Here is a 16,633-nt window from a genome sequence, read left to right on the forward strand (position 1 = left end):
CAACATTACAGGTTCAGACTACAGAGCACCAACATTACAGTATCAGACTACAGAGCACCAACATTACAGGTTCAACTACAGAGCACCAACATTACAGGATCAGACTACAGAGCACCAACATTACAGGATCAGACTACAGAGCACCAACATTACAGGTTCAGACTACAGAGCACCAACATTACAGGTTCAACTACAGAGCACCAACATTACAGGATCAAACTACAGAGCACCAACATTACAGGATCAGACTACAGAGCACCAACATTACAGGTTCAACTACAGAGCACCAACATTACAGGTTCAGACTACAGAGCACCAACATTACAGGATCAGACTACAGAGCACCAACAATACAGGTTCAGACTACAGAGCACCAACATTAAAGGATCAGACTACAGAGCACCAACATTACAGGTTCAACTACAGAGCACCAACATTACAGGATCAGACTAAAGAGCACCAACATTACAGGTTCAGACTACAGAGCACCAACATTACAGGTTCAGCCTACAGAGCACCAACATTACAGGATCAGACTACAGAGCACCAACATTACAGGTTCAGACTACAGAGCACCAACATTACAGGTTCAACTACAGAGCACCAACATTACAGGTTCAGACTACAGAGCACCAACATTACAGGTTCAGACTACAGAGCACCAACATTACAGGATCAAACTACAGAGCACCAACATTACAGGATCAGACTACAGAGCACCAACATTACAGGTTCAGACTACAGAGCACCAACATTACAGGTTCAGACTACAGAGCACCAACATTACAGGATCAGACTACAGAGCACCAACATTACAGGATCAGACTACAGATCACCAACATTACAGGGTCAGACTACAGAGCACCAACATTACAGGTTCAGACTACAGAGCACCAACATTACAAGTTCAGACTACAGAGCACCAACATTACAGGATCAGACTACAGAGCACCAACATTACAGGATCAGACTACAGAGCACCAACATTACAGGTTCAGACTACAGAGCACCAACATTACAGGTTCAGACTACAGAGCACCAACATTACAGGATCAGACTACAGAGCACCAACATTACAGGATCAGACTACAGATCACCAACATTACAGGTTCAACTACAGAGCACCAACATTACAGGATCAGACTACAGAGCACCAACATTACTGGTTCAGACTACAGAGCACCAACATTACAGGTTCAACTACAGAGCACCAACATTACAGGTTCAACTACAGAGCACCAACATTACAGGTTCAACTACAGAGCACCAACATTACAGGATCAGACTACAGAGCACCAACATTACAGGATCAGACTACAGAGCACCAACATTACAGGTTCAACTACAGAGCACCAACATTACAGGATCAGACTACAGAGCACCAACATTACAGGTTCAACTACAGAGTACCAACATTACAGGTTCAACTACAGAGCACCAACATTACAGGATCAGACTACAGAGCACCAACATTACAGGTTCAGACTACAGAGCACCAACATTACAGGATCAGACTACAGAGCACCAACATTACAGGTTCAACTACAGAGCACCAACATTACAGGATCAGACTACAGAGCACCAACATTACAGGATCAGACTACAGAGCACCAACATTACAGGTTCAACTACAGAGCACCAACATTACAGGATCAGACTACAGAGCACCAACATTACAGGATCAGATTACAGAGCACCAACATTACAGGATCAGACTACAGAGCACCAACATTAGAGGTTCAACTACAGAGCACCAATATTACAGGATCAGACTACAGAGCACCAACATTACAGGTTCAGACTACAGAGCACCAACATTACAGGTTCACACTACAGAGCACCAACATTACAGGATCAGACTACAGAGCACCAACATTACAGTTTCAACTACAGAGCACCAACATTACAGGATCAGACTACAGAGCACCAACATTACAGGTTCAGACTACAGAGCACCAACATTACAGGTTCAAACTACAGAGCACCAACATTACAGGATCAGACTACAGAGCAATAAACATTACAGGTTCAGACTACAGAGCACCAACATTACAGGTTCAACTACAGAGCACCAACATTACAGGTTCAACTACAGAGCACCAACATTGCAGGTTGAAATACAGAGCACCAACATTACAGGATCAGACTACAGAGCACCATCATTACAGGATCAGATTACAGAGCACCAACATTACAGGATCAACTACAGAGCACCAACATTACAGGATCAGACTACAGAGCACCAACATTACAGGATCAGACTACAGAGCACCAACATTACAGGTTCAGACTACAGAGCACCAACATTACAGGTTCAAACTACAGAGCACCAACATTACAGGATCAGACTACAGGGCACCAACATTACAGGTTCAGACTACAGAAAACCAACATTACAGGTTCAGACTACAGAGCACCAACATTACAGGATCAGACTACAGCGCACCAACATTACAGGATCAGCCTAAAGAGCACCAACATTACAGGTTCAACTACAGAGCACCAATATTACAGGTTCAACTACAGAGCACCAACATTACAGGATCAGACTACAGAGCACCAACATTACAGGATCAGACTACAGAGCACCAACATTACAGGTTCAGACTACAGAGCACCAACATTACAGTATCAGACTACAGAGCACCAACATTACAGGTTCAACTACAGAGCACCAACATTACAGGATCAGACTACAGAGCACCAACATTACAGGATCAGACTACAGAGCACCAACATTACAGGTTCAGACTACAGAGCACCAACATTACAGGTTCAACTACAGAGCACCAACATTACAGGATCAAACTACAGAGCACCAACATTACAGGATCAGACTACAGAGCACCAACATTACAGGTTCAACTACAGAGCACCAACATTACAGGTTCAGACTACAGAGCACCAACATTACAGGATCAGACTACAGAGCACCAACAATACAGGTTCAGACTACAGAGCACCAACATTAAAGGATCAGACTACAGAGCACCAACATTACAGGTTCAACTACAGAGCACCAACATTACAGGATCAGACTAAAGAGCACCAACATTACAGGTTCAGACTACAGAGCACCAACATTACAGGTTCAGCCTACAGAGCACCAACATTACAGGATCAGACTACAGAGCACCAACATTACAGGTTCAGACTACAGAGCACCAACATTACAGGTTCAACTACAGAGCACCAACTTTACAGGTTCATACTACAGAGCACCAACATTACAGGATCAGACTACAGAGCACCAACATTACAGGTTCAACTACAGAGCACCAACATTACAGGATCAGACTACAGAGCACCAACATTACAGGATCAGACTACAGAGCACCAACATTACAGGATCAGACTACAGAGCACCAACATTACAGGGTCAGACTACAGAGCACCAACATTACAGGTTCAGACTACAGAGCACCAACATTACAGGTTCAGACTACAGAGCACCAACATTACAGAATCAAACTACAGAGCACCAACATTACAGGATCAGACTACAGAGCACCAACATTACAGGTTCAGACTACAGAGCACCAACATTACAGGTTCAGACTACAGAGCACCAACATTACAGGATCAGACTACAGAGCACCAACATTACAGGATCAGACTACAGATCACCAACATTACAGGGTCAGACTACAGAGCACCAACATTACAGGTTCAGACTACAGAGCACCAACATTACAAGTTCAGACTACAGAGCACCAACATTACAGGATCAGACTACAGAGCACCAACATTACAGGATCAGACTACAGAGCACCAACATTACAGGTTCAGACTACAGAGCACCAACATTACAGGTTCAGACTACAGAGCACCAACATTACAGGATCAGACTACAGAGCACCAACATTACAGGATCAGACTACAGATCACCAACATTACAGGTTCAACTACAGAGCACCAACATTACAGGATCAGACTACAGAGCACCAACATTACTGGTTCAGACTACAGAGCACCAACATTACAGGTTCAACTACAGAGCACCAACATTACATGTTCAACTACAGAGCACCAACATTACAGGTTCAACTACAGAGCACCAACATTACAGGATCAGACTACAGAGCACCAACATTACAGGATCAGACTACAGAGCACCAACATTACAGGTTCAACTACAGAGCACCAACATTACAGGATCAGACTACAGAGCACCAACATTACAGGTTCAACTACAGAGTACCAACATTACAGGTTCAACTACAGAGCACCAACATTACAGGATCAGACTACAGAGCACCAACATTACAGGTTCAGACTACAGAGCACCAACATTACAGGTTCAACTACAGAGCACCAACATTACAGGTTCAGACCACAGAGCACCAACATTACAGGATCAGACTACAGAGCACCAACATTACAGGATCAGACTACAGAGCACCAACATTACAGGATCAGACTACACAGCACCAACATTACAGACACAGTAATAATAGGCTATATATTTACCCAAAAAATATATAGCGGATTGGAAATGATGCAGACAATTACATTGATGGAAGCTACAATCTATTTGCAATATTAAAGCTGATCTACCCCCTAATATATATATATATATATTTACCAGTCAAAAGTTTGGACACATCTACTCATTCAAGGGTTTTTCTTTATTTTTACTATTTTCTACATTGTAGAATAATATTGAAGACATCAAAACTATGGGCTTCCGAGTGAAGTTGGTTGAGAGAATGCCAAGAGTGTGCAAAGCTGTCATCAAGGCAAAGGGTTGCTACTTTGAAGAATCTCAAATATAAAATATATTTTGATTTGTTGAACACTTTTTTGGTTACTACATGATTCCATATGTGTTATTTAATAGTTTTGATGTCTTCACTATTATTCTACAATGCAGAAAATAGTAAAAATAAAGAAAATCCCTGGAGAAGTGTGCTCTTCACGGAATAATCCCGGTTTCAACTGTACCGGGCAGATGGCAGACAGCGTGTATGGCATCGTGTGGGCGAGCGGTTTGCTGATGTCAACGTTGTGAACAGAGTGCCCCATGGTGGCGGTGGGGTTATGGTATGGGCATGCATAAACTACGGACAGCGAACACAATGTCACCCATTGAGCATGTTTGGGATGCTCTGGATCGACGTGTACGACATCCTGTTCCAGTTCCCGCCTTTATCCAACAACTTCACACAGCCATTGAAGAGGAGTGGGACAACATTTCACAGGCCACAATCAACAGCCTGATCAACTCTATGTGAAGGAAATGTGTCACGCTACATGAGGGAAATGGTGGTCAAACAGGTTACTGACTGGTTTTCTGATCCACGCCCGTACTTGTTTTTAAAGGTATCTGTGACCAACAGATGAATATCTGTATTCCCAGTCATGTGAAATCCCTAGATTAAGGCCTAATTAATTTCTTTCAATTGACTGATTTCCTTATATGAACTGTAACTCGCTAAAATCTTTAAAATTGTTGCATGTTGTGTTTATTTTTGTTCAATGTACAGTGGGGAAAAAAAGTATTTAGTCAGCCACCAATTGTGCAAGTTCTCCCACTTAAAAAGATGAGAGAGGCCTGTAATTTTCATCATAGGTACACGTCAACTGTGACAGACAAAATGAGAATTTTTTTCTCCAGAAAATCACATTGTAGGATTGTTAATGAATTTATTTGCAAATTATGGTGGAAAATAAGTATTTGGTCAATAACAAAAGTTTCTCAATACTTTGTTATTTACCCTTTGTTGGCAATGACACAGGTCAATCGTTTTCTGTAAGTCTTCACAAGGTTTTCACACACTGTTGCTGGTATTTTGGCCCATTCCTCCATGCAGATCTCCTCTGGAGCAGTGATGTTTTGGGGCTGTCGCTGGGCAACACAGACTTTCAACTCCCTCCTAAGATTTTCTATGGGGTTGAGATCTGGAGACTGGCTAGGCCACTCCAGGACCTTGAAATGCTTCTTACGAAGCCACTCCTTCATTGCCCGGGCGGTGTGTTTGGGATCATTGTCATGCTGAAAGACCCAGCCACGTTTCATCTTCAATGCCCTTGCTGATGGAAGGAGGTTTTCACTCAAAATCTCACGATACATGGCCCCATTCATTCTTTCCTTTACACGGATCAGTCGTCCTGGTCTCTTTGCAGAAAAACAGCCCCAAAGCATGATGTTTCCACCCCCATGCTTCACAGTAGGTATGGTGTTCTTTGGATGCAACACAGCATTCTTTGTCCTCCAAACACGACGAGTTGAGTTTTTACCAAAAAGTTATATTTTGGTTTCATCTGACCATATGACATTCTCCCAATCCTCTTCTGGATCATCCAAATGCACTCTAGCAAACTTCAGACGGGCCTGGACATGTACTGGCTTAAGCAGGGGGACACGTCTGGCACTGCAGGATTTGCGTCCCTGGCGGCGTAGTGTGTTACTGATGGTAGGCTTTGTTGCTTTGGTCCCAGCTCTCTGCAGGTCATTCACTAGGTCCCCCCGTGTGGTTCTGGGATTTTTGCTCACCGTTCTTGTGATCATTTTGACCCCACGGGGTGAGATCTTGCGTGGAGCCCCAGATCGAGGGAGATTATCAGTGCTCTTGTATGTCTTCCATTTCCTAATAATTGCTCCCACAGTTGATTTCTTCAAACCAAGCTGCTTACCTATTGCAGATTCAGTCTTCCCAGCCTGGTGCAGGTCTACAATTTTGTTTCTGGTGTCCTTTGACAGCTCTTTGGTCTCGGCCATAGTGCAGTTTGGAGTGTGACTGTTTGAGGTTGTGGACAGGTGTCTTTTATACTGATAACAAGTTCAAACAGGTGCCATTAATACAGGTAACGAGTGGAGGACAGAGGAGCCTCTTAAAGAAGAAGTTACAGGTCTGTGAGAGCCAGAAATCTTGCTTGTTTGTAGGTGACCAAATACTTATTTTCCACCATAATTTGCAAATAAATTCATTAAAAATCCTACAATGTGATTTTCTGGATTTTTTTCTTCTCAATTTGTCTGTCACAGTTGACGTGTACCTATGGTGAAAATTACAGGCCTCTCTCATCTTTTTAAGTGGGAGAATTTGCACAATTGATGGCTGACTAAATACTTTTTTCCCCACTGTATATTCTGGAATCTGACATTGTTTTTTCTGATATTTCTTAATTTATTTTTTTATTTTTTTATTATGTGTGTATTGTGTTGCGAGGTGTTACTGCTGCACCTTCGATAACATCTTTAAATCTGACCAATAACCTTTGATTTTATTTTATTTAACATGGTGCACAGAAGGTTCTTTTTTCTATGCACAGCCTTCAAAATGTCAAATTATGTTATGCACTTTTTATTAATATTTATTTATTATTTATTATTACTATGTAGGCCTATTCTTATAAAAACAGAGATGAGATTTTGAGGAGATAATGTTATTATTTTGTAGTCTCGGTGTTGGGCTTACAGTTGCCTTTTAAATAGAAAGATCTAACTCTGGATGAGAGAACATTCTACTGGTGTACTGGTGTTTTGGGGCATAGGCTATTTACATTTACATTTACATTTTAGTCATTTTTATTTTATATTTTTATAATGAAATAGGAACAAAACCAGTAGAATAGAATATATAATTTGCCCCTTAACAAAGTCAGTATTTTAGGTGTGCTACGAGTTGTAGAAGTGTAGGCTACTTTTTTTGTTTTGTTGCCAGAAATATATTGTTTACTGTGAATTAAATCCTTCCTCTTTTTTTCTGCTGGATTTAAAGATGCACTATGGAGAAATCGCTCCGCCATTTTCTGGTTGCTAAAATTCTAATAGTTTGCCTAATTTCAGTTTATGTGACAAAACAAGCAAGTATAGTGTAGAGAATCATTGTACCATCTAAACCGCTGTGAAATATATTTTCCATAAACAAAAATATTGTATTTTCAGCTGTTTGAAGCTGGTGGCGCCGGAGGGGATGAAGAAGGGGGCGGAGGTCGGGCCGGAGGGGATGAAGAAGGGGGCGGAGGTCGGGCTGCGAGGGACTAAACCTGGCCAATCATTGGAAAATAAACTGGATTATCTACAATCAAGAATATCCTACCAACGGGACTTTAAAAACTATAAGATATTTCACCAAGTCGTGGCTGAACGACGACACGGATAATATAGAGCTGGCTGGGTTTTCTGTGCATCGGCAGGACAGAGCAGCTACGTCTGGTAAGACGAGGTGTGGGGGGTGTGTCTATTTGTCAATAACAGCTGGTGCACGATGTCTAATATTAAGGTAGTCTTGAGGTATTGCTCGCCTGAGGTAATAAGCTGTAGACCCACTATCTACCAAGAGAGTTTTCATCTATATTTTTCATAGCTGTCTATTTACCACCACAAACCAATGCTGGCATTAAGATTGCACTGAATGAGCTGTATAAGGCCATAAGTAAACAGGAAAACGCTCATCCAGAAGTGGCGCTCCTAGTGGCCGGGGACTTTAATGCAGGCAAACTTAAATCCGTTCTACCTAATTTCTACCAGCATGTTAAATGTGCAACCAGAGGAAAAAAAAACTCTAGACCACCTTTACTCCACACACAGAGATGCATACAAAGCTCTCCCTCGCACTCCATTTGGCAAATCTGACCATAACTCTATCCTCCTGATTCCTGCTTACAAGCAAAAGCTAAAGCAGGAAGCACCAGTGACTCGGTCAATAAAAAGTGGTCAGATGACGCAGATGCTAAGCTACAGGACTGTTTTGCTAGCACAGACTGGAACATGTTCCGGGATTCATCCAATGGCATTGAGGAGTACACCACATCAGTCATCGGCTTCATCAATAAGTGCAACGACGACGTCGTCCCCACAGTGAGCGTACGTATATATCCCAACCAGAAGCCATGGATTACAGGCAACATCCGCACTGAGCTAAAGGGTAGAGCTGCCGCTTTCAAGGAGCGGGACACTAATCCGGACGCTTATAAGAAATCCCGCTATGCCCTCAGACGAACCATCAAACAGGCAAAGCGTCAATACAGGATTAAGATTGAATCCTACTACACCAGCTCTAATGCACGTCGGATGTGGCAGGCTTGAAAACTATTACGGACTACAAAGGGAAACCCAGCCGCGAGCTGCCCAGTGACAGATTACCAGGATGTGTACTCAAAGCATGCGCGGACCAACTGGCAAGTTTCTTCACTGACATTTTCAACCTCTCCCTGACCGAGTCTGTAATACCTAAATGTTTCAAGCAGACCACCATAGTCCCTGTGCCCAAGGAAGCGAAGGTAACCTGCCTAAATTATTTCATTTTTTACATTTTAGTCATTTAGCAAACACTCTTATCCAGAGCGACTTACAGTTAGTGAGTCCATACATTTTATTTTTTATTTTTTTCATACTGGCCCCCCGTGGGAAACGAACCCACAACCCTGGCGTTGCAAACACCATGCTCTACCAACTGAACTACATCCCTGCCGGCCATTCCCTCCCCTACCCTGGATGACGCTGGGCCAATTGTGCGCCGCCCCATGGGTCTCCCGGTCGCAGCCGGCTACGACAGAGCCTGGATACGAACCAGGATCTCTAGTGGCACAGCAAGTGCCTTAGACCACTGCGCCACAAGGGAGACAGAGTAGCACCCCGTAGCACTCACATTGGTAGCCATGAAGTGCTTTGAAAGGCTGGTCAGGCTCAGCGTTCAACACCATAGTGCCTTCCAAGCTCATCACTAATCTAAGGACCCTGGGTCTGAACACTTCCCTCTGCAATTGGGTCCTGGACTTCCTGACGGGCCGCCCCCAGGTGGTAAGGGTAGGCAACAACACATCTGCCACGCTGATCCTCAACACGGGGGCCCCTCAGGGGTGCGTGCTCAGTCCCCTCCTGTACTCCCTGTTCACCCATGACTGCATGGCCAGGCACGACTCCAACACCATCATTAAGTTTGCTGACGACAACGGTGGTAGGCCTGATCACCGACAATGATGATACAGCCTATAGGGAGGAGGTCAGAGACCTGGCAGTGTGATGCCAGGACAACAACCTCTCCCTCAATGTGAGCAAGACAAAGGAGATGATCGTGGACTACAGGAAAAGGAGGGCCGAACAGGCCCCCGTTCACATCGACAGGGCTGTAGTGGAACAGGTTGAGAGTTTCAAGTCCCTTGGTGTCCACATCACCAACAAACTATCATGGTCCAAACACACCAAGACAGTCGTGAAGAGGGCACGACAACACCTTTTCCCCCTCAGGAGACTGAAAAGATTTGGCATGGGTCCCCAGATCCTCAAAAAGTTCTACAGCTGCACCATCGAGAGCAATCTGACCGGTTGCATCACCCCCAGGTATCGCAACTGCTCGGCATCCGACCATGAGGCGCTACAGAGGGTAGTGCGTATGGCCCATTACATCACTGGGGCCAAGGTTCCTGCCATCCAGGACCACTATACCAGGCGGTGTCAGAGGAAGGCCCTAAAAGTTGTCAAAGACTCCAGTCACCCAAGTCATAGACTGTTCTCTCTGCTACCGCACGGCAAGCGGTACCGGAGCGCCAAGACCCCCGCGCTGTCTGTTATCTATGTAGAGTCACTTTACCCCTACCCACATGTACAAATTACCTGGACTAACCTGTTCCCCAGCACATTGACTCGGTACCGGTACAACCTGTATATAGCCTCGTTATTACCTCGACTAACCTGTACCCCAGCCCATTGACTCGGTACCGGTACCCCCTGTATATAGCCTCGTTATTACCTGGACTAACCTGTTCCCCAGCCCATTGACTAGGTACCGGTACACTCTGTATATAGCCTCGTTATTGTTATTTTATTGTTTTACTTTGTATTATTTTTTACTTTTGTTTATTTAGTAAATATTTTCTTAACTCTTTCTTGAACTGCATTGTTGGTTAAGGGCTTGTCAGTAAGCATTTCATGTTAAGGTCTACACCTGTTGTATTAGGCGCATGTGACAAATCAAGTTAGATTTGATTTGAAAAGTAAAAGATGCAAAATGAAACTTATGAACGGAAAGCATAGAAATATAGGACATAGAACAGATCTACCGCATATTTAACTTGTTTTCAATGAATGACACATTTATACCGCACATTTCTATGTGAATTTGGTCGGGTCTCCCAAAACGTTACACATTGCAGGTTTAGAGGGAGGAGGCCCAGCTGCTGACATTGGACCAGTAGGCAGGGTTTCGTTGCCGACATCATAGGTGCGTTCAGTTCGCTTGAACGTTTGCTACGTTGTGGAACGGTTTGTATTTAACGACGTTTCTCCAAAACGTTATTGTACGTTCTTGAACATACTTTGAGGTACATTTTCTCCAATGTGGTGGGTGTGGCGAGGTGTGGCTTGAAGCAATGAGTGACGTATTTAAAGGGCAGTGGCCATGCTGACTGTGTTCCCCAACTTGTCGTTCAGTACAGCACCATTTCCGTTCAATTGAACGTTCCAGAACGTAAAAACGTACTGAACGCAGCCCAGATGTGTAAACAATTCCAATCCGATTTGCAACTAAACTAGAGTTTCTATTGGACAAATTCAGGTATGTCCCGCCCTATTTTGTTCGCTTCCGTTTAAGAAAGGTTTTGCAACAGACTCTGGGTAAATAATACGCCCCAGAGAGAGGGAGAGCGTAGTAAGACGGACCGATAGCTTGCTCCTCGCTACAAAACGTCCCGACGACCAGTCTTATCGAAATGTTGGGTTCGAACGCACCGACACTCCTATTACCGTGTAATATAAAGTAAACAGCGGAATACGTGTGATGAAATTATCGGGTCTTAAATCGTCGGGAGCTGCTTTTCCGTTTCACTCTGTGTGGCGTGGGAGGCTGGGCTGGAGCTGTGTGTGGATCACTTCCAAACTTCTCAGTAGCGGTGTAAAGGGTTGGATTTAAACACCGTAACACACTAGCTAACAAACGTTACTTCCAACTGCAAACATGGAGACTAAACATGAGACTGGAGCCCAGACTGCTCTGGACTTGGAGCGGGAAAGACAGTATTGTGAACTTTGTGGGAAAATGGAGAATCTCCTCAAGTGCAGCCGGTGTCGGAACTCGTTCTACTGCAGCAAGGAACACCAGAAGCAGCACTGGAAAATGCACAAACTCCTCTGTAAAGAATCTGAGGCGAAGTCGCAGGTTTCAAACCAGAAGCCTGCTGAACGTCGGGTACCGTCTGGGGATGGGGGGACAGAGGGACAGACACTACCGCCACAAAAAGGACCACCAGCGGAGCTGAAGACACGCGTCGAACCCGACAACACCGCATCTCGGAGCGGAGAGACTAGAATGAAAGGTTTTATAACTAACGCAGAGTGCTCGGGGTCCTCCGTCGATCAGCCAGGCGGGTCTAATAACAATACCAAACCCAACGGACAAACCACCACCCGGTCCACGCCGCAGAAACTCGCCATGGAGTACATAGTCCCGTGTATGACTAAGCATGGGATCTGTGTAGTTGACAACTTCCTCGGCGGGGAAACGGGGCTGGCCATCCTGGAGGATGTCAAGGTGCTGCATAAAACCGGGAAGTTTACCGACGGTCAGTTGGTCAGTCAGAAAAGTGACTCCACTAAAGACATTAGGGGGGATAAGATCACATGGATCGAGGGCCGAGAGGCCGGCTGTGAGAAGATCCGCTTCCTCATGAGCCGTATGGATGATCTGGTCAGACATTGTAACGGTCAGCTGGGAAACTTTACAATAAATGGAAGGACTAAAGTAAGTAGCCAGGTTAAGTTAAAGCTGCGATATGAAACTCTTTGGCCGACCCGACCAAATTCACATAGAATTGTATATATCTGTCATTCTCATTGAAGGCGAGTCTTAAGAGGCTGTTTCTATGTACCCCATTAAGTTTTTAGTTTTAGTGTCTTTTACTTTCGGATTTGTACATAAGCAAAAATATTGCATTTTCAGCTGATGTTACATTTATTTAACAGCTTTTGTTTAGATAGCACAATGATTCTCTACACTATACTTGATTTGTTTTGTCACATAAACTGAAATTAGTCGAACTAGTAGAATTTTAGCAACCAGGAAATGGCGGAGCGATTTCTGCATTATGCATCTTTTAATTAAATCACAATGTTTCCTAAGTCGTCACATAGCCTGTATACATCATGTATTTCAGCCTATAGGCCTGTACCATGCATGACTACAGTATGGAACAGGTCCATACATTCATTCAACCAGGTAGCAGGTAGCTTAGTGGTAAAGCGCGTTGTGCCAGTAACCGAAAGGTCGCTGGTTGTAATCCCCCAGCCAACTAGGTGAAAAATCTGTCGATGTGCCCTTGAGCAAGGTACTTAACCCTAATTGCTCCTGTAAGTCGCTCTTAGTCTGCTAAATGACTAAAATGTAAATGTAATGTAAATGATATACCATGGTAAGCGTGCGCTACATGACCAAAAGTATGTGGACACCTGCCTGTCGAACATCTCATTCCAAAATCATGGGCATTAATATGGAGTTGGTCCCCCTTTGCTGCTATAACAGCCTCCACTCTTCTGGGAAGACTTTCCACTAGATGTTGGAACATTGCTGCGGGGACTTGCTTCCAGTCAACCACAAGCATTAGTGATTAGTAGCACTGATGTAGGGCGATTAGGCCTGGATCACAGTTGCCGTTCCAATTCATCCCAAAGGTGTTCAATGAGGTTGAGGGCAGGGCTCTGTGCAGGCCAGTCAAGTTCTTCCACACCAATCTCGACAAACCATTTCTGTATGGACCTCGCTTTGTGCACGGGGGCATTGTCATGCTGAAACAAGCTGTTGCCACAAAGTTGGAAGCACAGAATTGTCTAGAATGTCATTGTATGCTGTAGCATTAAGATTTCCCTTCACTTGAACTAAGGGGCCTAGCCCAAACCATGAAAAACAGCCCCAGCCCATTATTCCTCCTCCACCACACTTTACAGTTGGCACTATGCATTGGGGCAGGTAGCGTTCTCCTGGCATCCGCCAAACCCAGATTTGTCCGTCAGACTGCCAGATGGTGAAGCATGATTCATCACTCCAGAGAACGCGTTTCCACTGCTCCAGCGTCCAATGGTGGCGAGCTTTACACAACTCCAGCTGACGCTTGGCATTACGCATGGTGATCTTAGGCTTGTGTGCGGCTGCTCTGCCATGGAAACCCATTTCATGAAGCTCCCAACAAACAGTTCTAATGCTGACGTTGCTTCCAGAGGCAGTTTGGAACTCGGGAGTGAGTGTTGCAACCGAGTACAGACAATTTTTACGTGCTACGTGCTTCAGCACTCGGCGGTCCCGTTCTGTGAGCTTGTGTGGCCTACCACTTCGCGGCTGAACCGTTGTTGCTCCTAGACGTTTCCACTTCACAATAACAGCACTTACAGTTGACTGGGGAAGGTTTAGCAGGGCAGACATTTGACGAACTGACTTGTTGGAAAGGTGGCATCCTATGATGGTGCCACGTTGAAAGTCACTGAGCTCTTCAGTAAGGCCATTCTACTGCCAATTTTTGTCTATGGAGATCGCATGGCTATGTTCTCGATTTTATACACCTGTCAGCAACGGCCATGGCTGAAATAGCCGAATCCATTAATTTGAAGGGGTGTCCACATACTTTAGTATGTGTTAAAGTTGAGTTTATTCACCATTAATCCACAGCTATATTACACCTGTAATACTTTTGACCAGGGCCCTATGGGTCTAGTAGTCCACTATAGGCTAGGAAATAGGATGCCATTTGGGACACAATCAAGAAGTTTCACACCAACTTGCTCTAGTTCCTGAAATGATCTCACATGCTTCTGTTCTGAGTTCATCTGTTATTGTTTGCATAAAGATGCTGACGGTGCAGAACTGATCTGTTGTAACTGGCAGCCTGGTTTAGGATAGTGCTGTTCAACCTGGCTTGGATAGTGCTGTTCAGCCTGGTTTACGATTGTGCTGTTCAGCCTTGCTTAGGATTGTGTTGTTCAGCCTGGCTTAGGATTGTGCTGTTCAACCTGGTTTAGGATAGTGCTGTTCAACCTGGTTTAGGATAGTGCTGTTCAGCCTTGCTTAGCATTGTGCTGTTCAGCCTGGCTTAGGATTGTGCTGTTCAACCTGGTTTAGGATAGTGCTGTTCAACCTGGCTTAGGATAGTCATGGGTGAACAGGGAGGACAGGAGGGGGCTGAGCATGCACCCTTGTGTTGAGGATCAGCGAAGTGGAGATGTTGTTTCCTACCTTCACCACCTGGGGGCGGCCCATCAGGAAGTCCAGGACCCAGTTGCACAGGGCGGGGTTCAGACCCAGGGCCTCAAGCTTAATGATGAGCTTGGAGGGTACTATGGTGTTGAATGCTGAGCCATAGTCAATGAACAGCATTCTTACATAGGTATTCCTCTTGTCCAGATGGGATAGGGCAGTGTGATGGCGATTGCATCGTCTGTGGATCTATTGGCCATCTTGAAGCATGTGGAAACAGCAGACTGGGAAAGGGAGAGATTGAATATTTCCATAAACACACCAGCCAGCTGGTCTGTGCATGCTCTGAGGACGCGCCTAGGGATACCGTCTGGGCCGGCAGCCTTGCGGGGGTTAACATGCTTAAATGTCTTAATCACATCAGCCACGGAGAAGGAGAGGCCACAGTCCTTGGTAGTGGGCCTCGTCAGTGGCACTGTGTTATCCTCAAAGCGGGCGAAGAAGGTGTTTAGCTTGTCTGGAAGCGAGACGTCGGTGTCGGCGACGTGGCTGGTTTTCTTTTTGTAGTCCGTGATTGTCTGTAGACACTGCCACATACGTCTTGTGTCTGAGCCGTTGAATTGCGCCTCCACTTTGTCTCTATACTGATGTTTTGCCAGTTTAATTGCCTTGCGGAGTGAGTAGCTACACTGTTTGTATTCTGCCATATTCCCAGTCACCTTGCCATGGTTAAATGCGGTGGTTCGCGCTTTCAGTTTTGTGCGAATGCTGCCGTCTATCCACGGTTTCTGGTTAGGGTAGGTTTTAATAGTCACAGTGGGCACAACATCACCTATACACTTCCTGATAAACTCAGTCACCGTTTCAGTGCATTCGTTTAAATTATTTTTGGAAGCTACCCGGAACATATCCCAGTCCGCGTGATCAAAACAATCTTGAAGCGTGGATTCCGATTGGTCAGACCAGCGTTGAATAGTCCTTAGCACGGGTATTTCCTGTTTGAGTTTCTGCCTATAGGAAGGGAGGAGCAAAATGGAGTCGTGGTCAGATTTGCCGAAAGGAGGGCGGGGAGGGCCTTGTAGCCACCCCGGTAGTTTGAATAGCAATGGTCGAGGAATTTGGTAGAGCGAGTACAACAGTCGATTTTGTTGATAGAACTTCGGCAGCCTAGTCCTCAAATTTGCTTTGTTAAAATCCCCGGCTACAATAAATGCAGCCTCAGGATATGTGGTTTCCAGTTTGCATAAAGTCCAGCGTAGTTCTTTGAGGGCCGTCGTGGTATCAGCTTGAGGGGGATATACACGGCCGTGACTATAACCGAAGAAAATTATCTTGGGAGAAAATACGGTCGGCATTTGATTGTGAGATATTCTAGGTCGGGTGAACAGAAGGACTCGAGTTCCTCTATGTTACTACAATTACACCATGAGTTGTTAATCATGAAACACACACCTCCGCCCTTCTGCTTCCCGGAGAGATATTTATTCCTGTCTGCGCGAAGAACTGAGAAC

At 44.8% G+C, this 16,633-nt stretch overlaps 1 protein-coding gene across 1 annotated transcript in view; it reads left to right on the forward strand.

The window, feature by feature from the left end:
• Positions 1 to 11,600: 11,600 nt before the first annotated feature.
• LOC311118537 (egl nine homolog 1-like) overlaps positions 11,601 to 16,633 on the forward strand; it is a gene marked incomplete at its 3' end in the record, with an annotated part of 49,687 nt that continues 44,654 nt past the window's right edge. The window contains exon 1 of the mRNA XM_084193329.1: positions 11,601 to 12,683. Coding sequence (XP_084049455.1) covers positions 11,901 to 12,683 — 783 coding nt within the window. The remainder of the gene's footprint in view (positions 12,684 to 16,633) is intronic.

Source organism: Coregonus lavaretus, assembly GCF_964263955.1.
Source record: "Coregonus lavaretus genome assembly, contig: HAP1_SCAFFOLD_390, whole genome shotgun sequence".
NCBI classification, from domain to species: Eukaryota; Metazoa; Chordata; class Actinopteri; order Salmoniformes; family Salmonidae; genus Coregonus; species Coregonus lavaretus.